At 45.8% G+C, this 9831-nt stretch overlaps 1 protein-coding gene across 5 annotated transcripts in view; it reads left to right on the top strand.

Annotated features, from left to right (window-relative positions):
• The first annotated feature begins 916 nt into the window (after window positions 1-916).
• XPNPEP1 (X-prolyl aminopeptidase 1) overlaps window positions 917-9831 on the top strand; it is a 58960-nt gene continuing 50045 nt past the window's right edge. For 2 of the 5 annotated variants that reach the window (XM_040486382.1, XM_040486383.1), the window contains exon 1: window positions 1122-1140. Coding sequence is in view for 1 of the 5 variants with exons in the window: in XM_040486381.1 (XP_040342315.1) it covers window positions 1016-1047 (32 nt within the window). In the remaining 4 variants the exon portion in view is untranslated. Of the gene's footprint in view, window positions 1048-1121; window positions 1141-9831 lie in introns of those variants that run through there. The other 3 variants (XM_040486381.1, XM_040486384.1, XM_040486385.1) reach the window with 3 other exon arrangements.

The raw sequence follows: 9831 nt of genomic DNA, 5'->3' as shown, positions 1-9831 counted from the left end.
AGCAAGCAAGGTGAGAACAGAAGGAAGTGAGGTTAGGGGCAAATCAAGCAGAGCTTTTAGCCTGAGTGACACGAGGAACCACCAGAAAGTGCTAAGCAGAGTAGCAAAACGATCTCAGACTTCAAAGGATTGAAACGCTGGCTGCAGTGTTTCCGCTGGACTGTGCAGGTGCTGGGTGGCAGCAGGGAGGCCAGTGTGATCAGTCACACAAGTGCGTCAGACCAGAGCAGGGACAGGTGGGGTGGGATTAGAGATTTATTTTGAAGACAGGCCAACACGATTTTTTGACCGACTGGATGTGGTGTTTGAACGGAGAAGGCGGGGATGACTCCATGGTGTTGTCCTGAGCATGTGAAAGAATGGAGTAGCCACTGAGATGGCCAAGACTGATGGAGCACAGTTTTTGCCTTGGTGAGTTGGGCTGGGAGCGTGGTTCAGATATGTTAAGTTTGAGGTGCCCGTTGCTCTCCAGGTGGAGCGGCTAGGTGGATTTTGAAGTTGCCCGAAGAAGCGATTTTGGGGGACAGCTCTAAAGTCTCAGAGAGACCCCGCAGCGGTACTATCGGAACTCACCTCGTTTCCCCTCCTCTCTGCCCTCCTAAGGGCAGGAACATCCCTGGAGGGCAGCTCTTCGCGCCCCAGCCCCTTTAGCCTGCAAAGCCCCCTTTTTTTTCCTCTTTGGGAAAAGGCGAGAAAAACCAACAGAAATGATGCTCCGTGGCACGACCTCCACCTCTTAACCCGCCGCAGGGGAAGAGGCAAGGCCTGCTGGGGTGGAAACCCGGACACACTTCCTGCTTCCCGCCTCCCTGACAGCAAGCCTTGGAGCTGCGGGCTTGTGGGCGGGGCCCTCGGGCGGGCGGGGCCGCGGCGCGAGCGCACGCCACAGAAGGGGGCGTGGCCCCTCGGCTCGCGCGCTTGCAGCCTGCGCGCCTGCCTCGCTCCTTCCTGCTCTTCCCAGGGTGATCAGCTGGTCTGCGCTCCCCTGACGTGGGCCGGGGCACGTCACCGCCGAATGGCAGCCTCCAGAAAGGCACCGCGAGTAAGGTGAGGGACTCTGCCGGGGAGCCGGCGTCTGGGCAGCGCGTGATTCCGGGCGCCGGGCGCGCATGTGGCACCCTGGAGGGCTGGAACTAGAGGGTGAGAAGCGGCAGGCGGCCCATCACAGTCCGGCGAGGGCCCTGGCTTTCGGGAGACCCCCAAGCGGGAGCAGGGGGAGGGAGCCATGCAACCGGGCAAGTTCCGTTTCGTTTCAGGAGGGCTGCGGGCACCCTCGGGCAGCCTGGTCCCGGTTCCCGGATGAGCGTGTCCGCGGAGCGGCATCGCTGGGTCGGAGGGGCGGTGGCCGTGTCCCACCTCTCCCCCTGGCCCAGCGGGAAGGCCTAGGCTGTTGCAGGAAGTTGGCCCCTCCAGGCGCCTCCAGGTGTCCTGGGAAGTGGAAGAGCCCCTGCTCTCGCCCTCTTCCCGGGGAATATAATTCTCAAATTGCAACCCTGACAATACTGATACCGGCAATTCGCCTTACTGATCGCAGCCGCCACGAAGATGGGGAGCTGCAGGCCCATCCCCACCCAATTGGTTTCAGAGACTGTGTAAGGGAATACTTCGGCATAATCTCTAGAAAGATCCCACCAGTAACCTGCCCTGGGCTCTCCCTGGGCACAGGGAGGTGAGAAGGATAATCTCCTGGTCTCAAACACATTTCAGTTTATACTCCCCCCACAACCAGGGTATACTTATTACAGCAGCTAACAAAGTGGGAGACTGAGAAACGTTCAGAGATCACAAAGGCCAGAAGCCAAATTCCCTGCCATGCACACGGGATCAGCCATCCTCAGACCAGTTGAGACTTGACTAAATACACCTGGCAGCATGGCCGGTCCCACTTGCTGAACGCGGACCATGGCTTGTACTTGTGATTGTGAGTGGACAGATCCAGAGCTGACCTTGACCTGGCCTTGGGCTTTCTATGGCATGCTTGGGATGAGTAGAAAAGCAGACCTGGCTTGTGGAAGGATGTGGGGCCTTGTGGCAAACCTGGTGTGGAAGGAGTTGCCAGTATGTTAAGTGCTGGAAATGGGGTTAGGTTAATGTGAGTTAGGTCCTAGACCCATAAGTAGCTTTGAGGACCAAGATTAGATTATAGAATCACAACATTTTAGGGGCAGAAGGGTCTTTTGGCATCAGTTGGCAAAGCCTCCACACGCAGAAGGCAACTGAGAGACTGAGAAGGGACATTTGCCCCAGGCCCCTCCCCTAGTGGCAGAATTTGAGTGCTATTCAGTGTAAAAATGAGAACTTCTTGCATTTCAGGTAAAATTGATTTAGGTAAAAAAGGGGTTGAGCTGACTTCTAGTGCAGCTCAGTCCAGGAGACCAACACTGGCATGAGACTTGGCCTCTTTTTTTTGTATCTCTTGGCTCTGTTTTCTTTTTTTTTTTTCATAGTTTTCTTTTTTCTTTTTTAAAATTTACATCCAAATTAGTTAGCATATAGTGCAACAATGATTTCAGGAGTAGATTCCTTAGCGCCTCTTACCCATTTAGCCCATCCCCCCTCCCACAGCCCCTCCAGTAACCCTGTTCTCCATATTTATGAGTCTCTTCTGTTTCGTCCGCCTCCCTGTTTTTATATTATTTTTATTTCCCTTCCCTTATGTTCATCTGTTTTTTTCTCTTAAAGTCCTCATATGAGTGAAGGCATATGAGTTTTGTCTTTCTCTGACTAATTTCGCTTAGCATAATACCCTCCAGTTCCATCCATGTAGTTGCAAATGGCAAGATTTCATTCTTTTTGATTACCGAGTAATACTCCATTGTATGTATATACCACATCTTCTTTATCCATTCATCCATCGATGGACATTCGGGCTCTTTCCATACCTTGGCTATCGTTGATAGCGCTGCTATAAACATGGGGGTGCATGTGTCCCTTCGAAACAGCACACCTGTATCCCTTGGATAAATGCCTAGTAGTGCAATTGCTGGGTCGTAGGGTAGTTCTATTTTTAGTTTTTTGAGGAACCTCCATACTGTTTTCCAGAGTGGCTGCACTAGCTTGCATTCCCATCTTGGCTCTGTTTTCTTAAGTGTTGGCTTCGTTCTCAGGCAGACTTTGTCCTTATGGGTGGTATGATGGTTCTAAGCTGGCAGCCCCAGCAGAAATAGAGACTTCTTTCCTAATGGCTGGAGCACAAATCCCAGATCTGATTTCCAGTAGGCTGACTTGACCTAATGTTTATCCCTGAACTAGTTGTTGTGATCGCAGGGATAGATTGCCCAGGTGTGGGTCCCAGAAGTTGGTGGGTGAGGGGATGAGACTCATACCAACTCTGTGGACGGAAAATGGACATGACACTGTCTTAGATGGAAACCATTGTGCTTTGACCAAAGGAAGGAGGGAGGGATGGATTTGGGGTAGGAAAAGACCACATTTCCCACTTCTGCATCTTAAAACTTATTTCACTCTACCCTTACCTTATTAGACGTGATTGAGCATCTTTTTTTTTTTTAAGTTTATTTTATTTATTTTGAGAGAGAGAGAGAGAGAGAGAGAGGGAGAGAGAGAGAGAGAGAGAGAGAGAGAGAGAGCGAGGGCACGGAGGCGGGGCAGAGAGAGAGGGAGAGATTCTCCAAACAGGCCCCGCACCATTAGCACAGAGCCTGACACGGGGCTTGAACCCACGAACCATGACATCATGACCTGAACCGTAACCAAGAGCTGGATGCTTAATTGACTGAGCCACCCAGGTGCCCCATGTTGTGATTCAGGATCTTGATCCTTGTTTTGTCCCATCCTGAATGATAATTGTGCGTGATTCTCATCACCGACCTGGGTAAGGGGGAGAATAAGCACAACCCTGCCGGCGTTTCTTTGTAAAATGGGAGAAAGATGTGCCCCTCCCATCTTATGCAAAGATTGAACGGGAAGTTCTCTGCACGCTTTTTCCCCTTGGTACATCATGATGTTGAGAACGTATAGGTCGAGGAAGCTCTGTGTTGGAAGTTGGGAGGCCTGGACTGTAGTTCTAGACTAGCTCTGTCACCCAGCTAGCTGTGAGGCTTTGAGCAAGTCATTTGGTCTCTGTTTCTCAGTTCCTTTGTCTAGAGGAGGGAGCTGAGTTGGATGGTCCCTGAAGTGCATTGTACCTCTAACATTTAAGGGTAGCCCTGCTTCAACTGAGAGCCTGAGAATGTATCTGTCCAGGTAAGTGAAGGGTGGCTGGGTCTTGGATCCTGCAGACACCAGGGTGTGACAGGAACAGAACAACTGTAATGTTTAGCTGCTTTGTGGCCCCTTTGATCCTGCCAGGAAGGTGGAGGTAGTGATGCTCAGAGAGCGAGCTTGAATTGAAAATCTGTGAGCTTCGCCCGTCAGACCCGACTTCTTGTCTTGGCTTCGCAGCTACTGAGTGTATGGCCTGTGGCAAGTTATCTTTGTTCCTTCTCTTGTAAAAAGTGAAAGAATAGAGCTACTTCTGAATAACTTCCCTCCAGCCCTCTTGTTCTGTGCCCTGATTAACTTTGAATGTATAGAGAAAGTGACTTCCTTGGCTCACCATCTGCTAAACAGGTATATGAAGTCAAGGGAAATCAGGTGAGACTGTGACATAGATCTCTGTCCAAGAAAAAGAGGTTTCTTACCTTGTAAAATACTATAGCAGCTTTATTGAGATATAATTCATGTACCACATTATTCACCTATTTAAGACATACATTTTGGGGCACCTGGGTGGTTCAGTTCGTTAAGCGTCCGACTTCGACTCAGGTCACGATCTCGCGGTTTGTGAGTTCGAGCCCCGCGTCGGGTTCTCTGCGACAGCACAGAGCCTGCCTCAGATTCTGTGTCTCCCTCTTTCTCTGTCCCTCCCCGCCGCTCGCTCTGTCTGTCTCTCTCAAAGATAAAATAAAACACTAAAAAAATAAAACATACATTTCAGTGATTTTTCGAATAATCCTAGAGTTGTATAACCAACACTGCACTCAGTGTTAGAACACCCTTACCCCTTGCCAGAGGAAACCCTTTACACATTGGTAGGTGCTCCTCATTTTCTCCAACTTCACCCCACTGGTAGGCGGTTGCCAATCTACTTTCTGTCTCTATGGGTTTGCCTGTTCTGGATGTACAACATACGGTCTTCTGTGACCAGCTTTTTTCACTTAGCATAAAATGTTTTTAGAGTTTACTATGCTGTACCAAGTCATCAGTACTTGATTCCTTTTCATTGCCAAATAATATTCCATTGTATGGGTAGACCAGGTATGTATCCTTTCATCAGTTGATGGACATTTCGGTTGTTTCTACTTTGTGGCTATTATGAACATGCCGCTATGAAAATTCATATACAAGTTTTTATGTGGGCTTGTGTTTTTAATTTTTCATACCTAAGAGTGGAATTGCTGGGTCATAGGATAATAATAATTATTATTATTTACTAAATGTTTATTTGTTAATTTTGAGAGAGAGTGTTGAGAGAGCCCATGTGTATGTGAGTGGGGGAGAGGAGAGAGAGAGGGAGAGGGGATCCCAGCAGGTTCCGAGCTGTCAGTGCAGAGCCCTATGTGGGGGCTCTAGCCCAGGAACCATGAGATCATGACCTGAGCTGAGATCAGGGGTCAGACCCTCAACTGACTGAGCCACCGGGTGCCCCGTTATAGGATAATTCCATATTTAACCTTTTGAGGAATACTGGACTGTTTTCCAAAGTCACCACACCATTTTATATTCCCACCAGCAATGTCTGAGGGTTCCAATTTTTTCACATCCTTTCCTACACTTGTTATTTCTGTTCTTTTTGATTATAACCTTCCTAGTGGTTGTGAACTTATATCTCATTGTGATTTTGATTGGCATTTCTCTAACGGATAAAGATACTGAAAATCTTTTCATGTGCTCATTCACTCTTTGAATATCTTCTTAGGAAAAATGTGTGTTCGAAAATGTCTATTCAGATGCCCTTGACCATTTTAAAATTGGGTTGTCATGGGGTGCCTGGATGGCTCAATTGTGTCAGCGTCCGACTCTTGATTTCGGCTCAGGTTGTGATCTCACTGTTGTGGGATCGAGCCCCACATTGGGCTCTGCGATGGATGTGAAGCTTGCTTGGGATTCTCTCCCTCTGCTCCTCTCATGTATGTTCTCTTTCTCTCTCCCTCAAAAAAAAAAAAAAAAAATTGGGTTGTCTTTTTTTGTTTTAATTTTTTAAAATGTTTATTTATTTTTGAGAGAGAGAGAGAGAGAGAGAGAGAGCAAGCAGGGGAGGGTCAGAGAGAGAGGCAGACACAGAATCCAAAGCAGGCTTCAGGGTTTGAACTGTCAGCACAGAGCCCCACTCAGCACAGAGCCCGATGTGGGGCTCAAACTCACAAACTGTGAGATCATGACCCGAGCCGATGTTGGCTGCTTAACCGACTGAGCCACCCAGGCGCCCCTGGGTGGCCTTTTTTTTTTTTTTTTTTAACGTTTATTTATTTTTGAGACAGAGAGAGACAGAGCATGAACAGGGGAGGGGCAGAGAGAGAGGGAGACACAGAATCCGAAACAGGCTCCAGGCTCTGAGCTGTCAGCACAGAGCCCAACGCGGGGCTCGAACTCACAAACCGCAAGATCATGACCTGAGCCGAAGTCGGACACTTAACTGACCGAGCCACCCAGGCGCCCCTGGGGTGGCCTTTTTATTGTTGAGTTGCAATAGTTCTTTTTTAAAATTTATTTTATTTTAATTTATTATTATTATTATATTTTAGAGAGAGTGTGAGTAGGGGAGAGGGGCAGAGGGAGAGGGCGAAAGAAACTCTTAAATAGGTTCCACACTCGGTGTGGAGCCTGACACGGGGCTCTATCCCACACCCTGAGCAGAAATCAAGAGTTGGGTGTTCAACCAACTGAGGCACCCAGGTGTCTCGCAATACTCTGGATGTTAGCCTCTTATCAGATATGAGTTGCAAATATTTTCTCTCATTTTATCAGTTGTCTTTTCACTTTCTTTCTCTCTCTCTCTCTCTCTCTCTCTCTCTCTCTCTCTCTCTCTCTCTCTAACCATTTTATTTTAAGTAGCCTTCATACCCAATGTGGGGCTCAACTCATGACCCTGAGGTCAAGAGTCTCATGCTGTACCCACTAAGCCAGCCAGGTGCCCTGTCTTTTCACTTTCTTGATGGTATCCTCTGAAGTAAAAAAGTCTTTAATAAAGTCCAGTGTATCTGTTTCCTTCGGTTGCTTATACTTTTGACGTCGTATCTAAGAAATCATTGCCTAATCCAAGGTCAGGCAGATTTGTGCCTGTGTATTCTTCCAAGAAAACATTTATGTCTGTGATCCATTTTAAGTTAATTTTCATTTTTGGTGTGAGGGTAGGGGTTCACTTTCGTTCTTTTGCATGTGGATTCCCCGTTGTCCTAGCATTATTTGTTGAAGACACTCTTTTTTTTTTTTTCCCCCTCCATTGAATAGTTTTGGCACTGTTGTCAAAAACTGGCAATAAGTGTGAGAGTTTATTTCTGAACTAATTCTGTCTCATTGATCTATATGCCAATACCTTATGCCAATACCACACTGTCTTGATTACTGTAGTTTTATTAGTTTTGAAATTAGGAAGGATGAATCCTCCGGTGTTGTTCTTTTTCAAGATTGATGTGGCTATTCTGGATTCCATGCATTTCCATATGAATTTTAGGATTTGCTTGTCAATTTCTGCACATACAAGCTAGCTGAAATTTGATAGGGATTTACCTCTAGATTATTTTGGGGGAGCATTGCAATTTTAACAATACTGAGTCTTCCAATCCGTGAACATAGAATGTCTTTCCATTTATTTAGGTCTATTTTAATTTCTTTCACAATGTTTTGTAGTTTTCAGAGTATAAGCTTTGCATCTGTTTTGTTAAATATATTCCTAGGTAGTCATTCTTTTGATGCTGTTGTAAATGAACTTTTCTTAGTTTTATTTTTGGATTGTTCATTGCAAGTATATAGAAACACAATTAATTACTGTATATTGATTTGGTATCCTGCAGTCTTGATTGCAGTCTTCTTTGTTCTGACTCTTTTGTGTAGGTTCTTCAAGATTTTCTATATTGAAGATACTGCTATTTGCAAGTAGAGATAATTTTACTTCTTTTCTAATCTTGATGCTTTCTATTTCACTTTTTTGCCTAATTGCCCTGGATAGAACCTCCAGTATAGTGTTGACTAAAGTAGCAAGATGTCCTGTTCTTTATCTTAGATAGAAAATGTTCAACCTTTTAACATTAAAGATGATGTTAGCTGTTGGGGCGCCTGGGTGGCTCAGTCGATTAAGTGTCCAACTTTGGCTCAGGTCATGATCTCACGGTTCATGGGTTCAAGCCCCGCGTTAGGCTCTGTGCTGAACACTTGCTCAGGGCCTGGAGCCTGCTTCAGATTGTGTGTCTCCCTCTCTCTCCGCCCCTCCCCTACTCGTACTCTATCTCTGTCTCTGTCTCTTTCTTTCCCCAAAATAAGTAAACATTAAAAAATTAAAAAAAAAAAAAAAAAAAGAAGATGTTAGCTGTGGATTTTTGTAATATTCTTGATCAGGTTGAAGAATTTCTCTTCTAGTTTACTGAGTACTTTTATCATGAAGAGGTGTTGGATTTTGTCAAAATGCTTTTTCTGTGTCTTCTGATGTGATCATGCAGTTTTTATTCTTTATTCTATTGATACTGTGTATGACATTAGTTTTTGTATGTTGAACCCATCTTGCATTTATGGGATAAATCCCACTTGGTGATGGTATATGATCTTTTTTATATGTTAATGTATTCAGTTTTGCTAGTATTTTGCTGAGGATATTTGCACTTAGATTTATAAGAAATATTGACGTCTTACTTTTTAATGAAAGAATATATGATCCTCAATAAAGAACATCTCATTCTGTCCAACAAGATTAAAGTAGCAGCCATCAGAGAGTAGGCCTGGAAAGATTGGTGAAAATGTCCGGTCTTCTCGTTCTGGCTATGTGGTGAATTGAGCTAATGTGGGCTCCTGTCCCTCTACTAATACATAAAAATGTAAAGTTATGACAAAATTACCTTTAAGTTTAAAACTGAATAAAATCCAAACCCTTTGTATGACCTACAGCCGGCTCCTTGTTGCCTCTGTTCTTGTCTCCTAACCACTTACCTCCCTACCTGCCAGCACACACGGTCATACCACACTGGCCTCCTTGCTTTCTCCGATGTATACCAGGCATACTCCTGCCTTAGGGACTTTGCACTTACTAGTCCCCTTCTCTAGAATGTTCTCAGACTTTCACATGGCTTGATCTGTCACTTTTTTTTCTAGGACTGCTAAAATGTCATCTGTTAGCAGAGAGACCTTGCCTAGCAACCCCATATAATATCACCTTTCCCTTTCCCTCTCTGACACTCTTCCCCTTGCCCTGCTTTACTTTTCTTCACAGAACTCCCTGACAGACTGTGTTCTTGTTTTGTGTCTAATGCCTCGCCTGGATCCTCTTCGTTCTGCATCCTCGAGCCCCTATCCCCCTACCCACGTAAACCTCCTGAGGTCAGAGATGTTGTCTGTTTTGTTCATTGTTGTGTCTAGAGTAGGGCCTCAATTATAGAAAAGTCTTGAAAGAAAGAGAAATTGTCAGGTGCCAGAAATTTAGGGGAACTTAAAGCTTGAATGGTAGCTGGTAAGCCGAGCTGGGGGAGGTTATCAGACTCTATAGGCCTTCTTACCTGGGGTCCAGGGCATCAGAGTATCCCTAGATGGGGATAGGAGATTTGTGTGTAAATCTCCTAGCTAAGAAATTAAAGTGGAGATTAATCTCATAAGCAAACAACAGTGACAGTGGTGCTGGTACAA

The sequence above is a fragment of the Herpailurus yagouaroundi genome, unplaced genomic scaffold, assembly GCF_014898765.1.
Source record: "Herpailurus yagouaroundi ecotype Mexico unplaced genomic scaffold, PumYag 163, whole genome shotgun sequence".
NCBI lineage: Eukaryota > Metazoa > Chordata > Mammalia > Carnivora > Felidae > Herpailurus > Herpailurus yagouaroundi.
Note: the sequence above shows the minus strand (reverse complement) of the source record. Positions and strands in the feature narration are given on the sequence as shown.